Raw genomic sequence first — 16,083 nt, 5'->3', positions numbered from 1 at the left:
GCCGAACACACAAACAATTGTGCAGGTGAACAGATTTGCACGTTGTGTTCGTAACGTCCCCACGCAAAATTTTTGCAATTTCTCTCACAGTCTCTAACTCCCTCCATCAGATCCACAGTGCATTCATATTCAGAGGGGTGTGTGTGGTGTGTGTGCGTGTAGGCCATACATATCACATGCAGAGGAGTGAGAGGTGAGGATAAGCGGGGCGAGCAGGAGGAGGAGGCAGAAAAGGCTGGAAGGGGATGATGAAATGGGGTGATATGGCCTTTTCTCTAGCCTCAAGTGCACACTGCTGAGTGTTCATGCATATGTGTGGCACAGTGGAGTAACAAGGTACTGCCTTAGGGCCATTCTAATTGGAAAGGTAGAACATATCTTCCCGACTTCCCACTCTAACGCCCAGCTGCGCACACACACAGACACACCCACTGAGCAGCTGTCTAACGAAACACCTCCTCTTCTGCAGCCCCATCGGTGGCCCCTCAGTCTATCAGAGTATCAGCTGTGTCTCCGTCCATCCTGGAAGTGACCTGGGATACACCCCCCCTCGAGACCCAGAATGGACTCATCCAAGGATATAAGGTGACACACAGGAGACAAACACACGAACACAAATACAAACGAAGAATTATTTGTGGCAGGCACACACAAGACAAAAAAAGACTTAAACACACCCAGACGAGTACTCACAGTCTGTGTAGCATCAGCAAGGATTAATTTTTAAACCCAACTAAATCATGGTTTAACTAAATGATGCTGCAATAAACTTTTAAACTAGCTTCAAATTAAGAAAGATTACATTTAAACCCATCTTTAAACCCTTATTTTTCACTCTATAAGCTGATGCTTATATATGAGCTGTTGCACCAAAACTATAAAAAACAATTTAAACTGTGATCCAGTATTAATTCCAAATTTAATTCCAAATTTACACTTGAGGAGTTTTTGCTTTTGAAATGGCTGCCTTTTTGAGATGGATTGAGTAAAATGTTCAAGTTCCTTGACGACAGTCTCTTTATTTCACTCTAGTTGATAATTCAGCTGACAAATTTCTCAAAGGAGAAATTAGAGCTTCTCTGCTGAGCCATCATGAGGAGGAAAACTGACTTTTTAGCCTAGCTATCAAACAATATACTTTTTAGCTAGCAAGCAAACAGTTTGAAGTTTTGTTAAGGGTCTCCCCCTTACTAGTTAGGTCCTGGAAGCACTTGAATTTATTTTTTAGTAAATTATTTATTTTAATTTGGGAAAGAAAGCATCTCCGTATTACTTATACTCTTCCATTTTGGTTTACATCACTAAATTTGGATTTAGAAAAGTGAGATGAGTTTTTAGTTGTGCAGACAGAGCTCTGTGTAATTTTAAATCTGCATTTAGTCATTTTGAACCTACTTTCAATGAGAACTAATCATAGATTAAATTGATCTTTGCCGATCAAACCCAGTCATAGTGTCCCTGTGAGAAAAAAGCACACAGCACCATCTCTGTCTGCCTCTCCTCTCCTCTCCTCTCCTCTCCTCTCCTCTCCTCTCCTCTCCTCTTCTCTCCTCTCCTCTTGTCTTGTCTTGGAGGGGTTTTGCTCTGCTGCACCTTCAAGTGTCCTATAGAGAGAGAGAAAGGGAGAGAATTAAGTTAGAGGAAGAATCTGAATATCCTTTAATGGTTTCAATATCACTCCTCTGCCTGTCTTTCCCTCTCAACTCCCCTGTCCCACCCCCTCGCTCTTAGTACTTCAAACACAAGGTTATCTGTCCTGCTTTAGACACATTGATTTCTGCTGGAGTAGAGGGGGGAATGGAGAAGAAAGAAGGGAATGTAATATTTGCAGACTGGAGGAATGAGATGAGCAAGTGATCCCTGTAGAATCCTGATTAGAGAAGAGGATCGGGGGAATACATTTAAGCTACCAGAGAGGGATGGACACGGGGATGCAGAGCGAGAGGCAGAGGGGGTTAACGAGATTAAGACGAGAGAAATAGAGCAAAGAAAGAATGTTTAATGAATTTATAGGTTCTGACTTCTGTTAACTCTCCTACTCTGTTAGATGAGCAGCACAGACGGCAGGTAGGACTGAAGGCAAACTTCATTGCAAGTGTGTTTTTCGACATTTGAGGTTTACTGAAATGCTCTGGAGGGCTTGTTAAACACACTGAACATGATGAGTGCGGGGTTACAGGTAATACCAAACAATGCTAGTCCTGTCAAGAGTAGTCTTCCATATACACCAGATGTAAAAGGTTATTTATGTTTTGAGTGAAGGACCCCACTACTGCAGATTTTCCTTGTGGTATCAACATTTAAAGGGACAGTTCACCCCAAAGTCGAATAGAGACATATTTTCCTCCTACCTGTAGTGCTACTTTTCCATCTAGACTGTCTAGATTGGATCAAGGATCAAGGATTTTTATTGTCATTTTCACTGTGCATTTACATACACAAGAGAACAAAATTTTGTTTCTCGATCAGTGACTGCAGTGCAATGATAAAATAGTAAACATAATAAAATATAAAATATATAGGAGATACCAGCCATAGAGATGTCTGCCCTTCACTAAGACAGTGCGAGGAGGGACACATAGGGGGACATACATGCATAAATATGAGATAAAAGAACAAAGACAAAGAAGAGCAACATATGTACAAAGAAGTAACATATGATATGTACAAATAGTCGCATATTTACAAACCTGAATTGAATGAGGTAATATATGTCTGAATCATGTATTATAATTGTGCAAAAGACATTGTAGAGGTGGCTGTAGTGGAAGGAGGGAGCTGTAATAGAACCGTATAAATGACATGGATATTGCTGTAGTGCCAAAATACAGTCATTTATAAAGTTCAAATGGGATGAATATGGCAGTAGTGCAAGATACAGTCATATGGAACTAGTACAACTGAACTAGTGTGCATGGCACTCAATTCGTGTTTCTCAAAGCACCAAAAAATATACATTTTAAAAACTCAACTTGCACTGTCTCCTTCAAGAAATCATGACCCGCTTACTCAAAATAATCCACACACCCTGTTGTGAGCACCGAGCTACACCTTCAGGCCGTATCACTGTGCAGTAGGAAGCGTGTATTTTCTCACGCATGAGAGGTTACAAGTCAGCTATTTGTATTTACGTCCCACGCTGTCACAAGCAAGAACTTCTCGTCCATGAGTCGATGCATGTTTCTTTCTGCACGGTGATATGGCTGGTGTCTGTAGTTTAGTAGAAAGAAAATAGTTTTTCCTGTGCACTTTTTTAGCGACTTGAGCACCACAAGCTTCAAGAGAAGGCAGACATCTCTGCGACCGTTATCTTCAAAAGTCAACAACTCACCAAAAAAATTTAGATGGATTAATAGAACTACGGGTGGGAGGAAAAATGTGTAATTTCAACTTTGGGTGGTGGTGGGGACCTGAACCTTTAGAAACGTATTTTTCTTAATACTAATGAGATCTTTGTCAGCTTGGTGACACAAGCAACATCAATCATGCTTCTCACACCAAAATAGGTCAGTCATTTTAATAGAAGCAGCTACGACACAAACAAAAACCTGAAATTGATAAAAAGTGTCCTCCTTTGCAAAACAAACATCCTGTCGCCCTTTTTCATCAAGACTTAAATCAACTATTTAACCAAAGAGATTGCTGGAAAATCCATTTAATGTTCTTGATCTCATCAAATCACATAATAATCATGTTTATGACAGGTTCAGATTGTTTTTTGTAGACTAATCCTCATGGTCTCACACTCTTACCACATCCCAAAATAGATCCTGTGAACAACAGTAGAGTGGATTGATTGATTTTTTTTTACTAAACCAGGTTTTGCAAGTGATGTTGCCTTAATGGAAATACGCATAAGCAGAAGATAATATATTTTGATTTTGAATTGAGTATATGGATGAGTTAGTCTGTATCTCATCTATGTGAGAGCGTGTGGAAGGACAGAGATGGTATAATGCTGCCCTCAAGTGCTACTCATAAGCTGCTGCTTCCAGGTTTGGGAGGTGTGAATATAGCTTAGGATGCTGTGTAGTGCTTCCTTTTAGGAATAATAACAAAATGAACCCCTTTACAGAAAGTAGCTCTGGGCTGCTTTTACTTTTCGAGCCAGACTGCACAGGAATGGTGCAGAAAAACACTGTTGAATGTACAGTATGTAGCAGCTAACACGAATACAAATTACATTACATGTAAATAAATTTATTAACATAAAATTAATTTGGCCATCAATAGCTGCCACAGATCTGAATACTACAACAATATTAAGTTAGGCATCATTACCATTCATTAGGTATCACTGCTTTTACTGTCTTGCTGGAAGGGATTTTAAATCAACCACTATTACAAATCTATTCATTCTGTTTAAACCTGGTGAGGCTACAGTACTGATATCATTATTATGCTATTTATAGATTTAGATTCCAGTGGAGGCGGCAAAGGATTGTTTGTGATGCTTGATCAAAACATTTCCAATAATTCCAGAGTGCTGCAAAGTCCAAAAATCAAAATTTATTGATAGTTGTAATAATTTTCAAAGTTCACAACATGTTTTTTATCTAAAAAAATATTCTGCTTCAATCCATATTTGTTAGATTTAAGGCTTTCAAAAACAACATTTTCACTGTGGTCAAAAAATTGCTTGCTGTCTCGCTTGCCACACATAAAGGGAGGCTCACACCTGTATTGGCGTGGCGGTCTGGCACCAGTCTAACAGCACCTTAAATTACATTTATATAACTACAATAACAAAGAATCTATTCTAGCTCTAATATAAAAAGACACACCCATTTAATCCAATGAATCACTTTATTCAAACTGAGGATTTTCTTTGATATTTTGATTATTTTATTTATTTTTTTAGGGTGATGGCATCATAAAATATGACATTTGGAGCTTCATTCAAAAATCTCAGTAGAAACGAATGTTAAAACAAGACATTCAGCACAGCCTTGCTTGTTAGTGCACATTGAACCCACATTAATTATGATCTTTCATAGAGGGCTGCATCCAGTAATGGATGAGAGCAGCCATACATCACGTCCCACAATCACCATCACAATCGGCTCTCTTTTAAGCGACAAGTCAGTATGTGTGCTTGAGTCAAACACATCACTAGTTAGTTAATGATGTTACTGAGTAAATGACGTGTGCTGATTGTGTCTGTTGATCAAAATTAATCAGAAAATAGTCTAAGCGAATGAATCACCTGCTTTTAGAATGGAGTTTGGTCCAACAGTACCAACACAGAAAAATAATCTTAATTGTATGTGACTTAATTATAGGAAAAATGTGACAGATGTCTGAAATACATTATCTGAAGATTCAGTAAAGTAGCTGTATGTCAGCTTCATGCACTTTCATGGATGCAGAGCGCAAGGATGCGTTTAAACTGGCAAAGACCTCAGAATTGGTATTGACAGTTGAGTTGGTTTTTTTCACCCAAAAAGGGGTGGGAGCGTGACACAGGAGCGTGGTGCCCAGATGGGTTGCTCTCATCCACAGCAAGAAATCTAAGAAGCATCATTATGCTGCTGCGTGTTGTTGCTGGCTGATGTGACACAGATGCCATCAATATTAAATCAGTTATATCAATATCTGTCAGTCTCTCACTTTCTATCCACCCTGACGGCCTGCAGATTGACTGACATGCAGCAGACAAAATGTCCAGTCCTGTCTTTGCTCATAAAAGCCACAGTTTCATGATCTGATTAGAGTTTGAATAAGCTGAGGAACTGTGTGTGGTGTGATTAGGTACCCAGATACGTGAAAACCCTCCTTGAGCTGTGAATGAACACGTTCAAATTTAGAACTGACACTGCTCTGATGTCTTTCTTTTCTTGTCACTAAAACATTTTCAGTGAATGAAGCATCATGAGAGTAGGTATAGTAACAGCTGTTTGTGTCTGTTTCTTCACTGTAAGTACTTCTGTGTACACTAGGTACTTATTCTGCTTCATTTCTAATGCATGAGTCTCAACCACCTCTGTAACCTTGCTGCTAGTGTATACCTGATATGACTGTATGTGTGGAGAAAGCCAAGGCTTTTCACATGTCAAACCAATCCTTCTTTTTTTCCAGGCTCTACGCTGGTTTCTAAGACATTAATAGATAAAAATATTTTTTCTACATTCAGCTGGGATTAAATGACATGCAGTGATTTGTAAAAGAACCGATTTAAAGCTGAAGTAGCTGAAGGTTTAAAGAATATTACAGTTGATATGCACCTGTCCAGCACCGTTAAGAGCAGGAGGCAAGCTGTTTTATTGCATCAAAGAGATTTTGTTACTGGATATGCATTTATATAGGCTGTTTACTGGCAGTGGGATATCAAGCAAATTGCTTATCTTTTTCTTCGCTCATTATATGCAGCCTGTTTCATTAAAAGTATGTGACCTAGGCTGCAATATAAAAGTCATTCAGGATTTCTAAATACTCAATTTTTTCAAAGTCATTTAAGTAACACATTTCTCAAATCACCAGAGTTATATGAAACTTAACCAAGAGTGATAAATCGGTCTGTCTTAGGTGACAGAACACCACAGAAATAATGTTCCTCAATGAGTCTCAACTATAAACCTACTCCATCATAGCTTTGAATATGTTTCATTGAAAAAAGCAATTTTTGGTGTCATTAAATTGTGACATTCACAAGCTACAAGGTCTTAATACTGATCTCATCATACTGGGTACAATAATTAGGTGACCTTTGTTCTAGTTTAAGCTTACAGGGAATGACCAAAGTAGTCCGTGTGTCTTCATTACTGGCCGATGTCATGAAAGTTAATGGCCATGTCCGTGATTACTGGGTCCACACACAGACTGTATAAGTGTGGACACAGCTTTCCAGTCTGAAAAATGGAGCCGATGTGGAAGTGCCTTAAACCTGAATTCTTTCTACTGGCCAGCAGGGAGCAACTCTACTGGTTGCAAAAAAGAAGTCTGATAGTATGGAAGTCTATGAGAAACTGTCCATACTACTCACTTATGACTTCAGCAGTTTCCTAATGACTTTATGGTTTCAATCGCTTGCTCCTTGTCTTCTTGAATACAACATGATGTTCCGCAAACAGAACTCCCTCTGCACACCCAGTGTAGGGGATCAGGTGCTGGTCGGTCACAGGAACATCTCAGGCACACAGAGGTGGCTTTGCTCTTGAAACGCTTGAATGTAACATAACTTCTTAAAATCAGTTGAGAAATGTAAACACCATAATGTTCTTTTTACAGGAAAACAGCATCTCCCCCATGTACATGTATTTGTTCACAGGCCAGTCTTGCCCAGACCGATACAGTGACGTAGCAACAGGCCAAAGCGGTCAAGGCGCTGTCTATGAGAATATGTCTGCGGCTTCTATGGCTACCGCAGCAACCTCTCTAGTTCCATTCTCTCATCCAAATATGGTCACTCCTGGCTCCAAAAAAGCAAGATGGCAATGGCCATAATGCCAGAATGGTAGTCCACAAACCAGTGAGTAATGTCACAGTGGCTACATCCACTTCTCTTATACGGTCTGTGGTTCCACATGAGCATGGGCGGTGTGCAAAAAAAGACAGGGAATAGCATTAAGGCTAATACATTCTACATTCTACATATTTGATTGTTTGATGCTCATGCTATTTACTGGTTAGAAAGTGTTAATTACAGCTAAGAAAAAAGAAATAAAGCCATCACAAGACATCTGCACTATTCATGTAACTGCCATGTCTTGTCACTGAACAATATAAAGAAATTACCAAGTTGTCTAAAGTACGGCTTTGATAATAACCGTGATAACCATGTGATGCCTACCTTTTATTTTGAAGAGTCAGACTCATGTTGTGCAGTGTGTTTGACATCAGCGTATGGATCTATAAATACATCTCTAAATCAGTGCTGTCAAAATTAAAGTAGGTGTGTGAGGAGGAAATGATATTGTTCTTAGCTATATAAAATATTTAAGATAAAAAAGAATAAGCTTTATTAAAAGTAAAAAGTGACTTTAAAAGTAAGCTTTATTTCACAAGGAAAAAAAGTGTAGGTGTAGAAGATACTGAATCATAGAGAAGTAAAACAAAAATATAAAAGAGCATTGCAGACAGAATGCAGTTAAAAATGGATTTCAAAAAGCATGATTCCCTTTTGTTTTTAGCCTGCACCAAGGAACTTTTAACAGCATGATTCTCTGATCTGTACGGTCTCTGAGCTGAGTGAAGAGTTAAGAGTTCTGAAATGTAAAGCAGAGCTGGACCACGTTATAAAGTAATCAAAAGAATCTTAAAATTAATTAGATATCGGATGGGGAGTCAATGTAAAGCTGGTATTATGGTGTCTACGTCTGCAAGCGCATGACCTGAATTTCATCATCAGCGGGTATATGTGCAGGCTCTGTGCAGCCCTCCATGTACCCCGCATTTGTTGTGACCGCACGGTCTTGTCCACGGACCTTTCCATTTGGCCACTTCAGGCGTTGAAGTGTGGAGTGTGCTCACTCCAGAAAGTAGTATAAACAGAACTATCAGGCATCCATGGGGTCCACAGCTGTCTGCGTACGTGTTCATGTGGGACTATAATAGAGCCCTGATTTGGCCAGAACTGGAGTGCTGTGCTCCCTTTGTACGTCTAGACCAGACCAGTGGTATCTGCCATAAGAAATTACACCTTCTTTACCCTTCTGTTAAACTGTCAGCACCAACAAATCTCTCTATAACCAACTTCTCCTCCTTGTAAAACCGCACATGAGCACTCTTAATATTATATAGATCGATTAAGGGACCTCAGGAGGAAAGGAGAAAGTAAATAATATATATAGTTGGAAGAACTGAAGAGGAGAAAGTAGGAGCAGGAAGTTGTTTGGGGTAAAACAAATCCAGTGTTGTTGATAGTGTTTCCCTGTGTTGCAGATCCACTACTGGGAGAGGGACAAGCAGAACCAGAGTGAGAAGGTCAAGGTGATTTTTGTCCCAGACACCAGCGTGCATCTCACCAACCTGACCAGCTACACGCCTTACCTGGTCACCCTGACTGCCTTCAACACGGCCGGAGACGGGCCACCCAGTGACCCCCGCGGGGCCCGTACCCTGCAGTCTGGTATGGAGTGGGGCATCCTATTATAGTCTGTTTGATTTCCTTTATTCGCCTTATTTCATTTGTCCTCCTCCATGTGTCCCGCAGCTCCCAGCCAGCCCAGCTACCTGTCCTTCTCAGAGGTCACAGAGGGAAGCGTCAATGTGTCCTGGGGAGCTCCGCTCACTCCCAACGGACAGCTGGAGGGCTACAGGGTCATCTACAAACCCACTGCTTCTGTACAAGGTATACACCCACGGGCTTTAGACAGAAACACACACAAACACATGTTGAGGAGGATGCTGACATTTGTTTCAAACGGTCTGTGTGAGAGCAGGAGTGACTAAAGTGGTGACAGTGGACGTGAGGGGCAGCTGGCAGCGATGGCTGAAGGTTCGAGACCTGGTCAAAGGAGCGACGTACGAGTTCAGTCTTCAGGCTCTCACAGTCAGCTATGGACCGCCAATACAAGCAAACATCACTGCTCAGCCTGTACAAGGTAGGTGTGGCCTTAACTCTGTCTGTGTGCGTGTTAATGTCTCTAATCATATTAATCGTGTTGTGATTTTGTACTGTGAGTAATATTTGTATTGTGGGGTATCGTGGTGATTCCCACCCCTACAGTGCAGTGTCCTCTTAAGTGACAAAAACGATTGTGTGTGTGTGTGTGTGTCCCTCTCTTGCACTACAGGCTCCCCTGGGTCACCTATGGAAATGTCCATCACCAAGACGTCATCTGCGCTAACTATCCACTGGTCAGAGGGAGACGTCGGTGCTGCACCTGTCACCGGATACGTTATTGAGGCTCGTGCTTCAGGTCAGCTCACACACAAACACCACCCACAGCTCAACCATTAACTTTACCTTTTCATCAGTTCTCTTCTTTCATCAAGACGGAGATTAAGTACGGCTCTGCGCTAAACCTCAGTGAGCGCCGCTTTCACCAGATTCATTAAGACCCGCTGAGCAAATCAAGTCAGCGGCAATTTCCTAATAAACATCACCAGAGGTGTAATACAGCAAGGGAGTGTCTTTTTGAACACTCTGCAGGACAGACTGTAGACTCTGCTATTATTCTACTACTGATAATAATGGTAATACCCATTTTATTCTTAGTAATAACAGTAATCATCATCATCATCACATCATCATTATTATTTTAAATATAATTTGACGATTTATAATTTTCTTTCATCCCATTCTAACATTTAAAAGGGAATAATTCCCTAATGAAGCAGCCTCTCTCTTGTCTTTGTCCGCCTGTCCATCAAACCGTGACGCAACCTCCCTCCCTCTCTCTGTCTCTGTCTCCCCGTCTCTCTCACTATATGTTCATCTCTCTGTCCCTCTCTGCAGATGAAGGAGTGTGGGATTCCTTCATCCGACTCCTCCCTCCCACCAGCAGGTCTGTCTCGGTGCCGCTGGAGCGCCTGAGGTCGGGGATCAGCTACGAGTTCAGAGTCATTGCCATTAATCGCTATGGTTACGGACAGCCGAGTACACCCTCTGCCGCTCTTGCTGGTAAACACACACACACACACACACACACACACACACACACACACACACACACACACACTGGGGGAGATTGGGCAAATCCGGGGTGATCCAACTTGTGTGATGTGGGTTTGACTGAATCAGTTGGAAATACTGAAGGAACTTACTGACCAGCTTTTGACTCTGCTGCCATCTAGAGGCAGAGTCATGCAACTACAACTGTGTTTACTAAGCAAACAGAAGACAGCCTGAAAGCATCTCTCCATTTCTTGTTTTCCATCTGTGGAAGGACACCAAATTCAAATATTTAAATGAAAAAGTTTGAAATAAATAAACATTTATTCAACTTTGTTTCTCTTAACTAACAAACTGATCCAAGAAAAGAGACACTTCCAGTTGTTTTAAAAGTTTGTAACAGATTGTTTTAAGAATCAGCAGACAGTTTTATGACGACGCAGTGTCTCCTCAACATGCGTCTTGTGTGATTTGTGGACAGCTCTAAGTACTGGGGGGTGTCACAATTTCAATATTAAATTAGAAATCGATTGAAATGAGCTTTCGGTTTCAATAATCAAATCAAAAGGTAGAATTTTTGGGGCGGCCCTGTAGCTCAGTTGGTAGCCTGTTCGCTCCATGTGTGGAGGCTGTTGGTTCTCTGCAGCGGCCGCTGGTTTGACTTCTGCCTGCTGCCCTTTGCAGCATGTCATCCCCCCCTCTTCACCCCATTTCCTGTCTGCTCTTCAGCTGTCCTATCATAATAAAGGCAATGAAGCCCAAAAACATAACTTTAAAAAAAAGGCAGAATTGTTGATTCTTCCTACTTTTTTTTCCTCCATCCCTGCCAACTTGTAGTGTCAAAAGAAACACTTCACAGATGACACAGCATAGTTTACTGGCCATTATATCACACTTAATAACACACAGACTGTCTTTTTAAAGTTCAATTTGAAAATAACAGTTGTCTGGCCATAAAACCAATGATCTGTTAATGTTTACAAATCAAGACTCAACAATCTAACAATGGCAGAGCCATCAGTGCAAAACATGTTTAAATCAGAAATACACATTGATTCGTGAATTTAGAGAATCATGACACCTCTATTAAATACAGGTGTGAATGCAACAAACAAGTACTGAAGGCACTTTGAGATTTCATCACTCAGACTACATTCGGAGGTGATCTGGGATGCACTGTCATGCAAAATGTGTGTGTGGGTCTCTAACCTGCCAAGAAAAGCAGCAGATGTTTGTGAACACTGTCTGTTCCAGCCGACTTCACCACTGAACTAGTAACCACAATTTTTAGAGTTGTTGAGTGAGGAGAAACTTAATGAGCTTTCCAAAACGGCTACGGCAAATTATTAATCATTCTTGCCGTCCTGTAAGTTTGGAATAAAATGCAATAAGTTGTTTCTTTCCTTATAAAAAACAACAATGTGTCAGTACACAGTGACTACTCTGTGCCAGAAGTGTGTCTATCTGCCAACATTTAGCAGCTAGGTGTTTGAACAAACTGTTTCAACTGATTTCACCTTTCACACAAAAAAACTTTTTTGAGAGAAAATGTGTCAGATTTTACAGATACATTAAACGGTAACTAGTCTTTATCAGCCACGGAGAGAGTGCCCAGATTCCCTTAAAAACAAACAATTTTAAGAGTTGTTGAGACAGGAGAAACTTTATAAATTTTGTGAAAAAGTATTTATGACGAACTCTTTATTAATTGAGTCTTCATGGAAATTCTGGAAATGTTTCTTTCTGTATTTCTGTAGCAAGCATTGTCTCTGCCAACACATTAACACACAGCAACAGCCAACACACTGGGACAAACAGTCCATTTGTCCCAGCATGTTGGCTATTAATGTTGGGCCGCTGGTTAAAAACAACAACACATTTGGTCTTTTGCGGTACGTAGGTGTTTGCATGTAAAGTGTGGAAAAGAGATCCAGTCACAGGGGGTTCAATCGGGACGCATGTGGAGACAGAGGCTCAGTCGGGACACATGTTGAGACGAGATTCTAATACCAGGCGTGAACTGACATACTCGGAGCTGTCCACTTGTGATCAGATCACCCACCATCAGCGCCTGTCGATGCCAGATGTAAACAGGGCCTCAGTCCTCTAAAAATATGCGACCTACAGGCACAGACTTTGAAGGATGTTCTCTGGTCCTGTGGGACAAACCACAGCTCAGAAAAGTTGCCGTCTCCCTCATACGTGTCCCTCCTTCTCTCTCTCCCTCCTGTCCGGTCCTCTCCCTGCCTGCAGCGCTGTCGGAGCGTCCGTTCTATGAGGAGTGGTGGTTCCTGCTGGTCATGGCTCTGGTGGGACTCATCCTCATTCTGGTCCTGGTCTTCACACTGCTCCTGCATGGACACAGCACCAAGTACAAGGCCTGCGGCACAGGTCTGTGGCTCTGTTGATCCCTCTAAGGCAATGTTTTACAGGGAAACATTCAGTTGTGATGAAATGTGTTACTTTTTCGAGGCTTGTTTGTGGATGACATTTTTTTTCTCCTCAGTCACACCTATATTGTTCCACTTACCGTCAACAGGCGCAGCTCTCCATTGATTTATCACAATATACTCCACTTTTTGTGATTCTGAAAAGTTGAGACGTGCATGAGTTCACTTGTACTGTTTGTAGAGCAAAATTGCCTGTAGCAGTCTTATTCCTACCGGACCAACTCCACCTGTGAGGCCGTATGAGAAAGGAAAACAAGGTCAGCCTCGTTTCTTCACCAGCATGATTCAGGGCAAACAGCTCCCTGAAGCATCTCAGCAAAAATTATCTCCCTGAAGCCCCATTCTAATTTCTGTAGGTTTTTCAATATTGCTTTAGGTTAATGCTGAAAATAAGCTTTTTAATTAACACCAGTTTTTAGTATTAATTTAGGTTATGCTAGCTAATTAAAAAATCACAACTTGCAACTATAAGTTACATAACGCTAGACTGGCTAATCCAAACTGGAACGAGAATGACTGCTTTAAACGCTGTAACGTGTTGGAAGAAGTTTGAGTTTAATTTACTTTTTTTTTTACTTTTATTCTACATTTATCAGCAACTTGCTGTATTAGGCCTCATAAAAGCTCTAAAATTAACATGAAACGGTTCTCATTTCTGGCATTGAACTGAACAGGGCGTTCAGATCAAGCTCTCTCCTCCATCGATGGATCCCACAGGATAAAAAAACTCTCTCCTCCCAGTGTTTCATACTCAAACCTGAACTGCTCTATTACATCTTAGCTCGCACCACCTCCACAAGGTCAGCCAGGGAGCTCAGCTGCCTGGAGCAGGAGGAATCACAGTCTTACTCAAGGATGCTCACTAACATGGATTTGAAGGACAAACTCCGTCCTCACTTTGAAAAAAAAATGTTGTTTGTCTGATGTGTTGCCGAGTTACTCCTCTAAAGCTTTGGTTCTTCATGTTGAGGCTTTTCTTCCTGTTTTTTATCCCAGTTTCTTCTCCTCTCAGGCTTCCTGTGATGCTCTCGGTTGTGGGCACAGTAGTGCTTTTACAGTCACTGTGTTTGTGTGTGTGTGTTTGTGTGGAGGCTTGTTTAACTATATTAGTGGAGTCCAAAAACTTAAGCCCACTATCCTTATGGGAGCTAAGCAGCTTTGCAGGGTTTAAAGTTTAGAGGCCTGTTTTAAGGTAAAGGCTAGGTTTTAGATTTGACTCCTCTTAAGTCCCTCCCATTCAAAACCTCGGTCTCTCTTCTTCTTTCCTGTTTCCTGTACTCAGTTTTGCTATGTGCTAGACTTGTCTGTGTTGAAAAGAAAACTAAATTGAAGATGGTTAAAAGATGTTGCTGAGGCTCCCTAAAAACATATTTCATGTAGGCGTCCTGCTTCACACTGAGTGTTGTATGTCTGATTCATGTATGCACATTCTTGTCAGATCAATTTAGGTTTGTCACTTTCCAGATAAGCAAGTTAAACATAACCTAAAAGGTTGTTTATTAACTTAAACTTTTTTCTTAACCACAAGATTAAACATGATGATAAACAGATGAGACCAGGAATGCATTATGTCAACGTCAGGTCCCCACAAATATAGTAACATGGCTCTGTTGCCCAGTCCCAGTGTCCTCCCTAAACCCTGAACCTTCACGTACTTTAACTGACGTCACCTGGTGGTGTTTGAATACAAGAGGCCTCAAGGGTTTGAAATGGTATAAACAGGAATGGGACAGCACTTTGTGACATATCAGTGACATCTTTTTTAAAAGACTTCTCAAAGCGTACCTTAAAAAAAATTCCTTTTATTATTTCTAGCACGCATTTTGTTGCCAACATGTCTCATTTGTTATTATTTGTATTTATCTGTATTATTTGAGGTTTAGCTTCATTTTATGTCTGTATTATTTCAATTGTCTGATTTATTTGCCTCGGTCCTTGGATGTTTTAGTCCTGGTCAACCTATAAAACACTGAAATAATCACTTCACTTGATTTTGTCAAAACAGCATCACACACTTACTTGTAAACTTCTTTTTTCTTGTGCAGTTGTAGTTGCTGCTCCTATATTTGTTTATCGTTTTTTTTTTAATGCTTCAGGGCATCCCCTTGTTTATTGTTACGCTATGAACTGTGGGTAATTCCCTCAGGCAAAGTCTGCAGAAATGTGGACTTAGAGAAAGTACATGCCAGCAGCTATAATACAAAGCTTGTCCTGACAAGAGCAGGTTACATCAGGACAGTTGTTAATCTGAGTTGCTACAGAAACGTTGGCACAACCTCTGGGCAGCGAAGCGATCAGACAGTGTGAGGGGAGGTGTTATTGGAGGGGAGAGGGTGCAGGCAGGATAAGCACACAAACATAAACAAAAATGAACGAGAGTTAGCGGGCACATTTTTTCTTTATTGTTTCATTTTTTGTGGTTATTGATGGATACATTATGAGGATATTCTATGTGGTTATTCCCTGAGCACCAAATTATGCATCCAGGTTTCATTCGCTTCTTATTCTGAGGCAGCTGAACACACAATGAATAAAACAAGAGATTGAACATAAACTCAGTCAGTGTACAGAGGACACAGGATTCTCAGCCACTGCCCCACGCGAGTGACTGAACTGCTTTGAATGTTAGTGTTTATCTGAACCGGTTCCATCTAATTCCTTTGATTTTCCTCCAGGAAAGCACATGTCCACAGCGGAGGAATCAGTAACGCTGGACAACGGAGGATTCACTGCTCTGGAGCTGAACAGCAGAACGCTCAACACCAAGAACTCCTTTCTGAAGAAGAACGGGACCAGGTGTGCACTCGCTCATTCACACAAACACACACACTTTCCTTCCATGTTATTCGATTTTTTATAGATGTTATATATATTATTAATGTGCGTGTTCATCCAGGTCTCCTCCGAGGCCCAGTCCAGGTGGTCTTCACTACTCTGACGAGGACATCTGTAACAACTACAACGGAGCTGTGCTCACAGAGAGCACCACACTCACAGAGAAACCCACTGAGGTCTCTGAGTCAGAGGTATCTCTCTCTCCATCTGTCTGTGCCTCAGTCTTTCTCTCTCAAATTCTTT

At 41.1% G+C, this 16,083-nt stretch overlaps 1 protein-coding gene across 1 annotated transcript in view; it reads left to right on the top strand.

Moving 5' to 3' along the window:
• LOC146329694 (protein sidekick-1-like) overlaps positions 1-16,083 on the top strand; it is a 334,563-nt gene that overhangs the window by 313,737 nt on the left and 4,743 nt on the right. Inside the window, exons 37-45 of the mRNA XM_084714965.1 lie at positions 470-585; positions 8,881-9,067; positions 9,152-9,289; positions 9,381-9,542; positions 9,735-9,860; positions 10,400-10,564; positions 12,809-12,946; positions 15,681-15,801; positions 15,902-16,031. Coding sequence (XP_084571091.1) covers positions 470-585; positions 8,881-9,067; positions 9,152-9,289; positions 9,381-9,542; positions 9,735-9,860; positions 10,400-10,564; positions 12,809-12,946; positions 15,681-15,801; positions 15,902-16,031 — 1,283 coding nt within the window. The remainder of the gene's footprint in view (positions 1-469; positions 586-8,880; positions 9,068-9,151; positions 9,290-9,380; positions 9,543-9,734; positions 9,861-10,399; positions 10,565-12,808; positions 12,947-15,680; positions 15,802-15,901; positions 16,032-16,083) is intronic.

The sequence above is a fragment of the Lutjanus erythropterus genome, chromosome 3, assembly GCF_056507025.1.
Source record: "Lutjanus erythropterus isolate fLutEry1 chromosome 3, fLutEry1.hap2, whole genome shotgun sequence".
Classification (NCBI taxonomy): domain Eukaryota; kingdom Metazoa; phylum Chordata; class Actinopteri; order Lutjaniformes; family Lutjanidae; genus Lutjanus; species Lutjanus erythropterus.
Note: the sequence above shows the minus strand (reverse complement) of the source record. Positions and strands in the feature narration are given on the sequence as shown.